The sequence below is a fragment of the Eulemur rufifrons genome, chromosome 2 (assembly GCF_041146395.1).
Source record: "Eulemur rufifrons isolate Redbay chromosome 2, OSU_ERuf_1, whole genome shotgun sequence".
Lineage (NCBI taxonomy): Eukaryota > Metazoa > Chordata > Mammalia > Primates > Lemuridae > Eulemur > Eulemur rufifrons.
Genome location: NC_090984.1, coordinates 95,528,982 through 95,543,696, shown reverse-complemented (window position 1 = coordinate 95,543,696; position 14,715 = coordinate 95,528,982). Strand labels below are relative to the sequence as shown.

The following is a 14,715-nucleotide window of genomic DNA, read 5'->3' as shown; positions in this document are numbered from 1 at the left end:
AGCAATCCTGACACATTCGGAATAGTTTTCTAGCTGCGCCCAACCTCCCGGACTGTGGTGTTCACATACCGCCACTCCAGCCACCCCATTAAGCTTGCCCTATGTGACTTAAACTGAAAAGCACAAAGGCTTTCTCCACCATGTGATCTGATGGCCACTATCTGGCTTGAGAAAATGGTTAGGAGTTTATTTCCTTCCCATGTAATTATTCAGCAATAAAACATATTATTTTACTGTTCAGTAAAGTGGAAAAATTATGTATTAACCTTTATGGCTTGGGATTCATAGATCTCAATTCCTGACCTTGGCTGCACTGCAAAAAAGCTCATTCTTTCATATCTTGAAGGCGGAATCTTGTCTTACTTTTCATATCTCTTTCTGGTCCAGGCTCTATATGTCAAGTTACCATCACACTTTGCTCCTTATGTATTCTCCCAGAAATTTACTGCGCTTATTCACACGAATATATATATATATCCTTTTTGTTTTCAATATAAATCAGCTGTCAAGGACAATATTCTTATCATCCTTGCTTTTTTAGCAATGTGTTTTAGAGATCTTTTCTGATTAGCACACACAGGTCCACCTCATTCTTTCTCAACCTAATTTTAGATCCCATTTGGAAGAAGCCCTCCCTCATCTGGACCATTCTGAGTTTTTCCTGGTTTTCCTTTTTATGCCATTGTTTTGATGCTACAAGAGTGGGCTATAATGACAGTGCTAATATACATAGAAGATATCTTGTGCAGATGCACCTCAAACGTTTTTAAGATAATTACTTTTCCTAATAAAAGTAGTAGTTAGAATCATTTTAACCCCTTGCTTTTTCCTCCACTGCTGGGCCGTCAGGAATGGTGTTTTACTCTATCTCCGACGTGACTGACAAGCTGCTCAGCAGCTCTGGAGACCCCATCCTCACACTCCAGGAAGACTTTTGGATAAACACTAGTCTGGTGGAACCCACTGACCCCCTGCGAGAGGTTCTGGAAGACCTCAGTCCTCCCGCCATGGCTGCATTTGACCTAGCTTGCTCTCAGTGCCAGCTCTGGAAAACCTGCAAGCAGCTCTTGGAAACGGCTGAACGGCGTCTGAACAGTAGCCTTGAAAGCCGGGGTGAGTGTGCTCCTTTAGCTTTATCCCTTATTCTCACATGAGGAGATGGGTGTCAGAGCCTTGATAAGTTGTGCAAGAAGAAAGTAGTTATTGGAAGAGGGAGGACAAAGAGAAAGGATTATTAGTTAAATGTCCTCATGTCCAATCTGGTGGTATATAGTCTGTTGAGAGTCCTGCCTTCTTTTTTTTTTTTTTTCTCTCGGCACAGACCTTTTTATTTACAAAATTAATTATGACAATGAGATTAAGAGGTTTCAAATGCAACCTGCTGCACCATTCTTTGGTGGCTCAATAACAACAATTATATTTGGAAGCTTTTAAATTAAAAATGTAAAAGCCTCCTATTTGTCTTTTTGGTTTAATTAGTTGCTAAGCAAGTACCACACTGAAGGTTGCATTCGTGACACAAGCTGGAGGTTGCAAATCAGTGTTCTCTAAAGGATTCGCGGCAATTCTTTAAACGAGATATCATAAATGCCCCATAACAATGTATTTAGTTTCAATTTAATATAATCATTTTTATACGTTAAATAGTAAAAAAACAAATTCAGTGCCGACATGGGCCTCTAAATTGTCAATTCGGCTCCCAATCCTCGCACCAGCCTTTCTAAGAGGAGGGGAAAAAAGCATTTTAGGAATAAGATAAAACTAGCATACCAAGTATAACTCTTACATTTCTGGTAACATAGCCACACATGTCTTCTTAATAGACATAGCAATCTGCAGTCATCTGAGGGAATTATTTTCTGGTTTACAGATGAATTCAAGAAAGAAATATATACTCTAAAATGGTATTGATGGAAATGGAGCCTTTAGACTACATGCTCCCTCCTGGTGAACTTCACTTAACCTAAAACCTAGGACTGTCTTGAATTTGTAAACCAGGTATAAGGGAAAACTTAATGAATCACAGTTGGAGAGACCATCATACCTTAGGGTTAACAATGTCCCAGAATGTGTGTATGGAATTCTTAGAGGAACAGGTATGTGAAGGGAGAGGTATATGAAGATACAGTTAGGCAAAGTTCTACTCCCCGCCCATCCTTGACACAGGCACCAAACATCGGAATGACTGAGCAGTGAGTGGGGGGGAGAGGAGCATGTTCTAACTCACCAGTGTGGAGGGAGGAGTGATGAATAGGTTATGATATGGAGAGCCCCTGTGTCTGGGGTCCCCAAGACCACCCCCAGGTTCAGTGATTTTCTAGGAGAACTCACAGGACTCAGCATGTAGTTATACTCACAGCTAAGATTTATTTCAGCAAAAGGATACGAAGCAAAATCAGGAAAGGGAGGAGGCTCATGATAAAATCTGGAGGAAACCAGGCACAAGCTTCCAAGAGTCTTCTCTCTGTAGAGTCACACAGAACATACTTATTCCTCCACCAATGAGTTGTGCCAACACTTGCAAAGTGTTGTCTATAGGGGAGCTCATTAGTGACCCGAGGCCCAAGGTTTTTGTTGGGACTGGTGACAAAGACACCTTCTGCCTAGCATGTAACAAATTCCAGACTCCCAGAAGGGAAGCAGCTGTTCCATTATACAACTAGTTTAGGTGCAGTGAGCCACTCTCATTAATTAGGGAAAGTTTTATATCAGTGTAGGAAACTCTTTGCCAGTCAAGTCCACAGATGCCAGCCAAGGGCAACCTTGCAAGCAAGCCTTCTAAGGTTAGCAGTCTTAGGCCTGCTTTGTTAACTCTTTTCTGCACACCTGTCCAGATCACTTCTGAGCTATTGGTTAAAATGTCCTTAATGTTCACATAGTCCTTCTAAGAAAGTATACTGTGGCTTATACTGTTTTTGTCCAGTGATTGGCCTCTCCCTCATCTAATGTTAATACTTACATTCTAAAATGCAAGGAGATATTCAAGCTGTCAATAGCTGAAACAGCTTCATGTCAAACAACTAGGAATTAACTTAGTGCCTACTGTGTTTCTAGATTATCCCAAGTATATGGAGAGGTATCAGGAATAATCCCTGTCCATAAAGTTGTTTAGAGTATAGTCAGAGTATCAAGAAGCCACTTAAAGAGGCGAGGTTGGACCCTCTTCTGGCCTGCCCCGCTCTCCAAAAAAAAAAAAACAAGAAGCCACTTAAAGCAATTAGAAAAGATAGATGTGATCCCAGCCCAAGTCCACAGCTGAGGGCAGTACCAAGGCAAATCCACAAGAAGTGCCCAAGTGGCTTGGAACAGCAATTCCATAGGAAAGACAGAGATTCTGAATCTGCTGCTATTGACAACTAAGACATCTTGCCAGAGGGAGTCCTGGAACCACAAGCATGGAATAAGCCAGGTATGCTGGTGTCACCCAAAATGGCACAGCATATATTTCTTTCTTAATATTGAAGAAGGTAAAATTTTGCAAAAACAGAAGACTAAAAGTACCTTAATTTTTTATTACATTCCCTCTTCCTTCATCTATTTCCAGGTCGACAGTTAGACCATGCATTTCTCAATGCTGATGGCATTCGAGGTTTTCCAGTTGTTCTTCAGCAAATCAGTAAGATTCTCAATTATCCACTTACGTCAGCTGCACAGACTAAATCAGGTGATTCGCTTTTGTCCCATTTTTTTCTCCTGGACTTGGAACAGTGGGTCAGCAGCAGACTTCACTTTTTCCTTCTTGTTTGCTTTCCATAGAAAGTATAGAAGAAAAGGGAGGAGGCTCTCCACGGTATAGCATCACGGAGCTACTTCAGATGTGCTGGCCCAGCCTAACCGAGGACTGTATTGCCAGCCACACCACCCTCTCCCAGCAGCTGGATCAGGTCCTTCAGTCACTGAGAGAGGCACTAGAGCTGCCAGGTACGGGCGTCTGCTCGGCAACAGGTTGAGGGCTGAACTGGGAAAAGGAAACAGCTGAGAGTGAAGGAATACTTTGGAGCAGAGGCTTAGGCAGCCCTTTAGTTAGCCAGGGCACGTCTCATAACTTCACCTGTTTCCCTACGTCTTTTGTTAATTTTCTTTTTACTCTAGACTTATTGGTAAGACACCTACCTCTTAATTGAGAGGATGGTCAACACTCTATTTGCTCATTTTTTTCATTTTAATGAGACATATAGCCAGCAGGTATTCAGTAAATGTTGATCAACCCTTCCACAGAAGATTGACATGCTCTTCATAAAGCTCTTCCACCCCAGACACACCAAGGTAAAAATAAAACTATATACTTAGAGTGATTTTATACACTCCAAACTCAAAGCTCTTCCTGGCCAAGCACCACGTATCCAGGTAACTGACAGGATTTTATGTCTGCCTTGTATTTGCAGCCCCAAGCTATAGGATGCCCCATACAGTGTATAGAGGCCCAGTTCACATATTGGGTCAAAAATTTACCAAAAGCTGGATGCACAGACTAAAGCCCTTGTCCCTTCTCCTGCCATACTCCTCTCAGAGCCCAGGAGTCCTCCACTCTCTTCCCTGGTGGAGCAGGCAGCCCAGAAAACTCCTGAGGCAGAAACACATGCTGTGCATATCCAGACTCAGCTCCTGCAGAAGAACCTGAGCAAACAGACCCCAGCAGGCAGCAAACAGACTGACTACATGGGTGCCTTCTTCAGTTACTGCAGCACCCTGGCTGCAGTTCTCCTTCGGAGTTTGAGCTCTGAACCTGGTAAGTAGCAAGAAAGTGGAAATGGAGTCATGGCCAGCCTGCAAGCATTCAGGGCAAGAAAGAAGAGGGTGCTTGATTAAGAGGTTCTGGGCAATAGCCAAGGACACTAGGTTTGTAAGGCCCTCCTCTTTTATTTATCTCTGTCTGTTTTATTTATCTTTGTGCTAGCATAGTTGTACAGCACACGGGAATACTCAATAAAATTAGGTGACTCAGAAATATCTGTTAAACTTGGTCCATTTTGGATTTGAGGATTCAGCAGAGAAATGAAGTGTCTGATAAGACTACCAGATTCTGGCCGGGCGTGGTGGCTCATGTCTGTAATCCTAGCACCTGGGAGGCCTAGCATCAGGAGTTTGAGACCAGCCTGAGCAAGAGCAAGACCCCAACTCTACTAAAAAAATAGAAAGAAATTAGCTGGACAACTAAAAATATGTAGAAAAAATTAGCCAGGCATGGTGGTGCATGCCTGTAGTCCCAGCTACTCAGGAGGCTGAGGCAGTATGATTGCTTAAGCCCAGGAGTTTGAGGTTGCTGTGAACTAGGCTGACACCATGGCATTCTAGTCTGGGCAACAGAGTAAGACTCTGTCTCAAAAAAAGAGTACCAGATTCTTACTTGAGTCCCCAGAGCAAGTACTACATGCACTTAAGTCAGGTTGAAGAGAGCAGGAGCAAGCTGTCTGTGTCTAGACCTACACACTGAAGTTTGTCTGTGGTTGGAAGCCTTTAGAGCAGTGGCAAGGTGTAGATAAACTGTGGTCAATGTCAGGTTGATAGTACCCTTTAGTTAGAATGAATTAACAAGGCTCTCAATGTTATCATCATTTTGACTCTACTTTTTCATTGATTCTGAGAAACAGGGCTCAGAACTATTGCAGTTAGTGGTGCAAACAAAGATCATGTTCTTCACCTTTGCAGATCATGTGGATGTCAAGGTAGGAAATCCCTTTGTTCTGCTGCAACAGAGTTCTTCCCAACTGGTGTCACATCTCCTGCTTGAGAGACAAGTCCCTCCAGACAGGTAAGAACCAATTGGCCCTAGGCCTCCCTGATTGTTTCATCAAGAAATCCAAGGCTCACTTGTGCTTGGGATCTAGTACAGAGGGTGAGGATTTCTTCCAGACTTTGCATTTATTCTTATACTGTTATATTAAAATTTATCATGCCTCATTTCTTTCTTTCTCTCTCTTGACACCTCTAACATTTATATTTGAAGTATGTGATTAATGGGTGAATCTTCACTTTATGGGTAGGCAAAAATCCAAAAATTTGATAGAACACAATTAGTTGGTTAGACTGTGGGAAAACAAACATTCTCAGAGATTGCTGGTGGAATATAAATGGGCAAAGCCCCTGTGAGAAGGCAGTTTGTCAATATCTATTAAAATTACAAATTCATGTGCCTTTTGACCTGGCAGTCCACAATGGGGAACTTATCTTACAGCTTTATTATACATACGATAAGTGTTATGTGTGTAAAATCATCTCATTACAGCCTAGTATGTAACAGCAACAGGTCAGAAAACTCCATTGTCCACTAATAGGAGACTAGTTAAATTATGGTTCAGCCACATAATGAAATACTATATAGCTGTAAAACTAATGAGAGTCCTCTCTGTACAGGAATATGGACAGATCTCCCAGATGTTATAAAGTAGAAAAGCAAGGGGCAGAGCGGTGTATCTAATAGACTACTTTTTGTGTTTAAAAATTTTTTTTAAAAAGAGAGGAATAAATAAGAGCTTGTATTTACATTTGCTTGTGTAAGCATAAAGAAATTGTAAGACTGGATAACGGTGCTTATGTATGCAGGCCTCGTATGACCCCTGCTTCTCTCCCTCCAGGCTGGCAGCCCTTCTGGCCCGAGAGGGTCTCAGCTTAAGTGTGCCACAGGTCATTGTCAACTGCTGCTGTGAGCCACTTGCTCTTTGCTCTTCCCGGCAAAGCCAGCAGACATCCTCCCTCCTGACCCGCCTGGGCATCCTGGCTCAGCTGCACACCTCACACTGGCTGGATGACCTCCCGCTTTCTACACTGAGTGCCCCAAGGCCAACTGAGAATCCCACATTGGAAAGAAAGTCCCACTCCTCCCCAACGGATTCACCACCCCCAGCCCTCACCTCCTCTACCTTGGCCTTCCTTAAGTCCCGCTCAAAACTACTAGCTATGGTGGCCTGCCTAGGGGCTTCCCCAGGGTTAAAGGTCACCAAGCCCAGCTTGTCATGGAAGGAGCTTCGGGGCCGCAGGGAGGTGCCTCTCACTGCAGAGCAGGTGGCCCGGGAATGTGAGCGCCTTCTGGAACAATTCTCTATGCTTGAGGCCTCCCTCCTGGCTGCCTGGGAGCCCCTACGAGGATCCTCCCAGCAGGGGCAGAGTCTGGCAGCAAGTCTCTGTGGGCAGGCCAGTCTTTCCACTGTCCTTCTGGGCCTGCATTCTCCCAGTGCCCTAGATGTGCTGACTGAGGCTTTTGAGGAAGCCCTGGTGGCCAGAGATTGGCCCCGGGCCCTTCAGCTCATGGAAGTGTATGGGCGAGATGTGGACGATTTGAGCAGCATAAAGGATGCAGTCCTCAGCTGTGCTGTGGCATGTGGTAAGCAGAAAGCTATGCCTTCCTCTTTCACTACTGGTAATGTTTAGCATTCACTGAGTATATCATCACGTTTAATCCTCACAATACCTCTAGAGAAATGTGCCACCATAATCTCATGTTATTGAGAGGAGACTGAGACTCAGAGAAGTTAAGGATGGTAAGTGGTGGAGTAGAGCTTAGAACCCAAGTCTATTTGACTTTAAAATAGGCATTCGTAACCAATAAGCAATATTCTCAATCCTGCATATCACAGCTGTTGTGAAATTCTATAAACCGCAAATATCTGGGCCCCACCCCTAGAGGCCCAGGATGGGGTTCAGGAAAGCATTCGCTTTAAAACACGGCTCAGCAAACTTTTTCTGTAAAGGACTTTGTTGGCCATACGGTCTTAGTTGTATTAATATAATAACTACTCAACTCTGCCATTACAGCACAAAAGCAGCCATAGTCAATTCATAAAGGACTGAGCATTGCTATATTCTAATAAAACTTTGTTATAAAAGTAGATTAGGTTCTGTTTGATGACCCCTGCTTTTAAAGCTCCCCAGGAGATTTCAATGTGTAACCAGAGTGGAAAGCCAAAGAGCTACAACACTCCACTAGGGAGAGCGAGAGCCGGGTGTGCTATAGGGAATGGCTTTTGGGTAGGAGGCTTGGCTACCCCGTGGAAAAGAGAAAATCCATCCTTGAGAAGGTAGAGAAACTCTCTGACTGGCTATGTGGTCTTAATTGCTTGGAATCTTTTTCATAGCTCTGCGATCAGATCTGTGAAATGGGTGTGGGAGAGAGAGATCTACTAAGTAATGATGACAGAGAAAATCCAGGGAGTCCAACTAGTTTACCCAAAATAACTTGCAAGTAGTTATGTATAGCACAGAGTGGAAATTGTAGGGAAAACTAAAGTTCCACTGACAAACAGTGCTATGCATGCAGCATGCCAAAATGTGCAGCGCTTCATCTCTTCTTTCTTCCCTCCCTCCCTCCCTCCCTCTCTTCCTTCCTTTTCTCCTCTCCTTTCTCTTTTCTTCCTTCTATCCCTTCTGAAAGTCCCATGGCTATGATCAGATTTATACAAAGGGAAACACAGGGGTATAGCATTTCTCCTTGTCATATATGATTCCAAGTGTAAAAACTTGTTGAGGTCACGTGGATCTTTTTTTTTTTTTTTGAGACAGAGTGTCACTCTGTTGCCCGGGCTAGAGTGAGTGCTGTGGCTCACAGCAACCTCAAACTCCTGGGCTTAAGCAATCCAACTGCCTCAGCCTCCCGAGTGGCTGAGACTACAGGCATGTGCCACCACACCCAGCTAATTTTTTTTTTCTATATATGTTTTTAGTTGGCCAGATAATTTCTTTATATTTTTAGTAGAGATGGGGTCTCGCTCTTGCTCAGGCTGGTCTCAAACTCCTGACCTCAGGCAACCCTCCCACCTCAGCCTCCCAGAGTGCTGGGATTACAGGCGTGAGCCACTGCGCCCGGCCCAACATGGATCTTAAGTATCCTCCAAGCTCCTGTTTTTATGAAACAGAACAAAGCCCTTCTCTTAAGAAGTAAAATGGATTTTCAAGCTCTTCAGATGCCAGGATTGCTGCCTCTGGGCATCTTTTTTGTCCTATAGACAAAGAAGGTTGGCAATACCTGTTTCCTGTGAAGGATGTATCTCTGAGAAGTCGGCTGGCCCTACGGTTTGTGGACAGGTGGCCCCTGGAGTCATGCCTGGAGATCCTGGCCTACTGCATTTCAGACACAGCTGTCCAGGAAGGACTAAAGTGTGAGCTGCAGAGGAAGCTAGCAGAGCTGCGGGTATATCAGAAGGTATGGGCCTTGGCATCAAGAGAAAGGAAACAGTTACTCACCCTCTTGCTAACCCCAGCCTGTCCTCATATGATGGGGGATTTTCAGAAACAAAATGTAGTTATGGGTTTTGCTTTGCATCTGGCTTCTGTTCTTAGGTTAACAATAAGGAGGCCTTCTATCTGGTTCTATGTTATTTGCTCCTATAATTTTAAATATGTTTGCATCAAGCAAGATAAAAATAATAGAATTAACATTGGAATGGTACTTTATAGTCCACAAGGACTTTTTCACTTATATATTTGAGTTTTGTGTATGTTTTTTCTATATTACATCTTGAAGAAAGATTGTTTTAAGTTTCAACTAAATTTCTAGAGCAATTTTGAAAGGATGTCTGGAAGTGACAGATTCAAAAGTGAAAGATTTTTGTGAGATATATGTTATATTCAAGCTCAAGAGATTTAAGGAGACAGATTTAGGAGGCACAGCTACCTAAGAAGTATAAAATATATTCTGATTTTCCCACGTGAGAACAGAGTCCAGAGCCCAACCAGGGGAAGTGAAAATGGCAAGTGAAAAGGTTTTCTTTTCATTCTTCCTCAGCAGTTTTCATGCAGAGCTAAAATGCTGCTCTGGAAGGTGATCCCAGAGAGCATTCAAGCCAGAGGGATATCTTAGGTGGAGTTTTGAGTAGAGGAACATGGGACAAGTGGCCCCAGAAGGCTGAACAATCTGTGAAGCATGGGACCCTCTAAGAATTGTCGTCACCAGTGACAGGCCCCAGTCCTGGCCTCCCACTCAGCCTGTACTCCCTGATTGTTTAATACTTCCTGATAGGGTCACTCTTCTCTCTTAAGGAATCTTTGCCCCATTTGCTTCCTTTTTACTCTTTCCTGGCAAGTTCTGACTGCCTGACTTTGGGGCAGAGGTCTAGGGATGGTCCATCCCTGGACACACCAATGACTTCTTCCTGGAGGGAGAAGCTACAGTGTGGTTTGATGGATTTTCCTGCCTTTCTGTAGATTCTAGGTTTGCAGTCTCCCCCAGCATGGTGTGACTGGCAGACCCTGAGGAACTGCTGTGCTGAGGACCCATCAGCTGTCATGAACATGATACTAGAAGCACAGGTACCATTTTCCTGGGTGGTATTTCCCTTCATTTTGCTTTACTGGTTGTGTAGACCCCTTTCCATGTATCAATGTCCACATTTTTTTTAAGAACTATACTACATTCTTTTGTCTTTTTTTTTTTTTTTTTTTTTTTTTGAGACAGAGTCTCGCTCTGTTGCCCGGGCTAGAGTGAGTGCCGTGGCGTCAGCCTAGCTCACAGCAACCTCAAACTCCTGGGCTCAAGCAATCCTCCTGCCTCAGCCTCCCGAGTAGCTGGGACTACAGGCATGCGCCACCATGCCTGGCTAATTTTTTCTACATATTTTTACTTGTCCAGCTAATTTATTTCTATTTTTAGTAGAGATGGGGTCTCACTATTGCTCAGGCTGGTCTCGAACTCCTGAGCTCAAACGATCCGCCCGCCTCAGCCTCCCAGAGTGCTAGTATTACAGGCGTGAGCCACCGTGCCCGGCCTTTTGTCTTTTTTTGTGAAATTTGCCAACATACAGATAAATATTAATATAAAGAATGATATGATTGATGCTTTCGTATTATCACCCTTGCATTCATATGTGAGATTTTCTGCACTGTGTACACTAGGTACAAAATGGATACCTACAGTGGAATTGCTGGGTCATCGGGCATGAGCATCCTCACCTTTACTAGGATGTTTCCAAATAGCTCTTCAAATTGGTTGTCCCAGTTATACTCCCACCCACAGTTCCTACTGCTCCATATCCTTGCCAACTTTTTATATTGTCCAACTTTTCACTTTTTGCTGTTAGGACAGTATCTCATTATTGTTTTAATTTACATTTCCATGATTATTAGTGAATTTAAATATCTTTTCATGTGTTACTGGCCACTCCAGTGCTAAATGGGATTTTATCTACCTTCTAAGGAGCTGATATCCCATAGTTCAAAATGTAGATGCTCATTCGAATATTCATTCATTCAGGAAACATTTATTGCATGCCTGTTATTTGCTAGTCACTGTGATAGAAGGTAGTAAACAAAGATAATTAAACTTAGTCCTTGCCCTAGAGCGGCTCACACCTTGGGAGAGGAGTAATGTGCGATGCATCCCTATGTGACTGCAACATAATATAGATCAAGTGACAGAAGTAAGCCCAGATTGTGGGAGCACAGGCACGGTACCTAACACAGCCTGAAAAACAAGGATGCATCCTGCAGAAGGCAGCCCCAGGCAGAGTTGTAGAGAGGGCATTCCAGATACCACCACGTTGGAATATTTGGACAAAGCCCTGACAATTCCATTCTCTGAAACTTCAATCCACAGCTCACAAATTGGGGTTGGGAGAATAGAAAGAGGGGACATGCATGGAATCCAACCACCAACATGTTTGGCTCATACAGTATTGGTCTGTAGAATTGTTATTTTTTCATATTGACTTCATTGCCAAAATTTTAAAGTAGGAAAATTTTATAATTTAAAAAATAAATTTTTTCTAATTTTTAAAATTCTGACAATATTGGGCCTGCCCTTTCTTATGGCAACAATTAGAGCTGAGTAGGTGCTGTCTCCTTTGAACAGAGTCTTCTCAGTCTTTCTTGCTTCCTTAGTATCTCCCCAGGGCAGACACCAAGTATCAGTTGCCATATGTCATCTGCTTTTCTTTTTTATAGTAGAGCTAAGAGGAAAATGATACTAATAGTAAGCCTGCTTCAATTATTTTCATAATTTACCTTGCCACTCTCATTCTTTGAGTGTATGATCTCATTTCAATCCCATAGTGAAGTTCCCATAAGCACTTAACCAAACATTTCTGGGGCTTAGCAGATTTAACGACTACTGAGAAAAATCAAGCAAAAGTTGGATGAGTGACAAGGCCAGTATTTTAAAGGGATTGAAGATATGTGTGTTTCCCTCCAGGAGTATGAGCTATGTGAAGAGTGGGGCTCCCTGTACCCCATTCCAAGAGAACATTTAATCAGTCTACATCAAAAGCATCTTCTCCACCTTCTAGAAAGAAGAGATCATGAAAAGGCTCTGCAAGTAAGCCTCCAATTCTTTCCATTTTTCTTTTGGGTAGGGACAAGAAGGTTAGTCAAATCATATGGCTTTTTTCTTATTCAATCCCATGCAGTACAAGGTCTGCCCCTTCATGTCCTTCAGGAGCTGATATAGTCATCTTGGGCACAAGGTGCCTAGCCCTGCATTAGGTTCCAGCTGGGATCAGGATTCTGCTGAACTCTGGTCCTATCAAAGCCATGGTATATTTGTGAATCTACAGGGATGGTAAACAAAAATGAGTATAGAGGAAGGGTTAGTCCAAAATGAATAAATTTAAATATTCCTTTCTAAAACAAAATGAGGCTGGTCTAAGAGTTCTTCTGCACACCTCATCTTCCTCCTCTACCCTTCTGCAACAGCTCCTGCAAAGAATCCCTGACCCCACCATGTGCCTTGAGGTCACAGAGCAATCCCTTGACCAGCACCCAAGCTTGGCCACTTCTCACTTCTTGGCCAACTACCTCACCACCCACTTCTACGGACAACTGACTGCTGTCCGACACCGTGAAATCCAAGCTCTTTACGTGGGATCCAAGGTAAGAGGAAAAGGGAGTGTTGGGAAAGCATGCCTGAGGGAGAGCTGTGGACCCAGCTCCCACTTCAGAACTTGCCTTTTCAATGGCTTTTCTGCCAGCACCTGCCATCCTTGGCCTGTGCTATATAAAACGTTAACCCTACCAGCCCACTGGATCCTAGTTGAGTCTCGTAGGATTTGCCATTCTTTTCCTGCCTGCCTCACTCTATCCCTCTTAAGTAGTCTTTATGCTTTCCACAGCATCTGTTATATCAATGCTTCTCAATTCTGACATATATTAGAATCACCTGGACTTTTAAAAAATACCAGGAGTTGACCTCTACCCCAGATCAGTTAAAACTGGTCTTGGGATAGGGATGGGTATCTTCCAAAAGGATTCTGATGTAAGCATTTAAAACTACTGCTTGATAAACATATCTGTACTAATGGAAAAGGGTTATTTGTGTAGGTAAGTAGATGAGATAATAGGTCTTTATCTTCAACATGAAACCTTAGAGACACTAATAGAAGAAATTATGAACTAGAAAAAGTAATCCAGTAAAAGAGAGTTTGGGGAGAGTTGGGGTCCTCTGGCACTCTTCTGATTGTTAATAGTCTGCCTAGTAGCCCGTATACTGCCCCACAAATAGAACGAGTGCTAGGAGAGCCATGAATATAACCACTGGCCCATTTGCTTAGAGGTAAACTACATAAAATATTCCTAAAGAAGATACACCTCTCTTTTTTCTTTTTGATGCACTGTATCTAAGTAGGTGAACCCTTGAAAAGTGGCAGTGAGCAGAGCCAGTGAACATATTTCATACCTAGTGATCATGACCTCTAAAGGGAGTTTATAGTCGTTACTTAGGACACAACAGGTGCTGGATTTCAGCAGTCCACTGACATCACCTTGTATTGCTCATTCTAAGTAAAGCCTCAAATAGAATGGTGGCATTAAGGGTCAGGGAGAACTCGACCATGCCTGGGTGGTCTAGGCCAGCAGCCTGCACACTACTGCCTGTGGACCAAATCCAGTTCTCAGCCTGCTTTTAATAAAACTTGATTGGAACACAGTTACATCTATCATTTACATATTTGCCTGTGGCTGCTTTCAGGCCATATTGACAGAGTTGAGTGGTTAAGACAGAGACCTTAGGGACTGTAAAGCCTAAAAAATTTACTGTCTGACCCTCTATGGAAAAAATTTACCATCTGGTGAAGGTACCTGGAGTACTACCCAAATGCCACCTGGAAGATTTAGATGGGAGTTCAGCCTTGCTTTCTAAAAGACTGCTAGCCAGTTTCAGTAGGTGGCTATGGGCCTTTTGGTCTTTGGCACCTTTCCCCTTCCTTGAGAATCTCAAGTTTCTTCTGAAATTTGTATACTATTTTCTTTACTCTATGGATCTACCCCACAAACAGGTTCTGCTGACCCTCCCTGAGCAGCACCGGGCCAGCTATTCCCACTTGTCCTCTAATCCTCTGCTCATGCTGGAGCAGCTGCTCATGAACATGAAGGTGGATTGGGCCACCGTGGCGGTGCAGACCCTGCACCAGCTGCTGGCCGGGCAGGAGATTGGCTTCACCATGGACGAGGTGGACACACTGCTTTCCAGATATGCAGGGAAAGCCCTGGACTTCCCATACCCGCAGAGGGAGAAACGATCAGGTAACTGCCAGCATCCTAGAAGGAATTCTACATGGAGGAGGAAATGCCATGGCTACGTTCTTAGTTTTAAATTTCTTCTCTTTTATTATTTTAAGTTAATAGAGAGTGAACGGAATTCACTTCAGGAGAGAGAGCTCTTTATTATATAGGAGAGATCTTGGTCTTAGAGGAAGTAGAAGACTAATCAGAATTAAATGGTGGTAAATAACCACTGCATGCATAACAACATAAAGGTTTGGGAAATAAAATATGCTGGAAATAGTCCCTGTCTGG

The 14,715-nt window shown here is 43.3% G+C and overlaps 1 protein-coding gene across 1 annotated transcript in view; it reads left to right on the top strand.

Moving 5' to 3' along the window:
• The window catches only part of ZFYVE26 (zinc finger FYVE-type containing 26), a 64,494-nt gene that overhangs the window by 21,879 nt on the left and 27,900 nt on the right, over window positions 1-14,715 (top strand). The window contains exons 16-26 of the mRNA XM_069488037.1: window positions 850-1,113; window positions 3,545-3,664; window positions 3,757-3,921; window positions 4,511-4,729; window positions 5,650-5,752; window positions 6,576-7,321; window positions 8,940-9,136; window positions 10,138-10,242; window positions 12,119-12,241; window positions 12,619-12,795; window positions 14,196-14,442. Of these exons, the coding sequence (XP_069344138.1) occupies window positions 850-1,113; window positions 3,545-3,664; window positions 3,757-3,921; window positions 4,511-4,729; window positions 5,650-5,752; window positions 6,576-7,321; window positions 8,940-9,136; window positions 10,138-10,242; window positions 12,119-12,241; window positions 12,619-12,795; window positions 14,196-14,442 (2,466 nt within the window). The remainder of the gene's footprint in view (window positions 1-849; window positions 1,114-3,544; window positions 3,665-3,756; window positions 3,922-4,510; window positions 4,730-5,649; window positions 5,753-6,575; window positions 7,322-8,939; window positions 9,137-10,137; window positions 10,243-12,118; window positions 12,242-12,618; window positions 12,796-14,195; window positions 14,443-14,715) is intronic.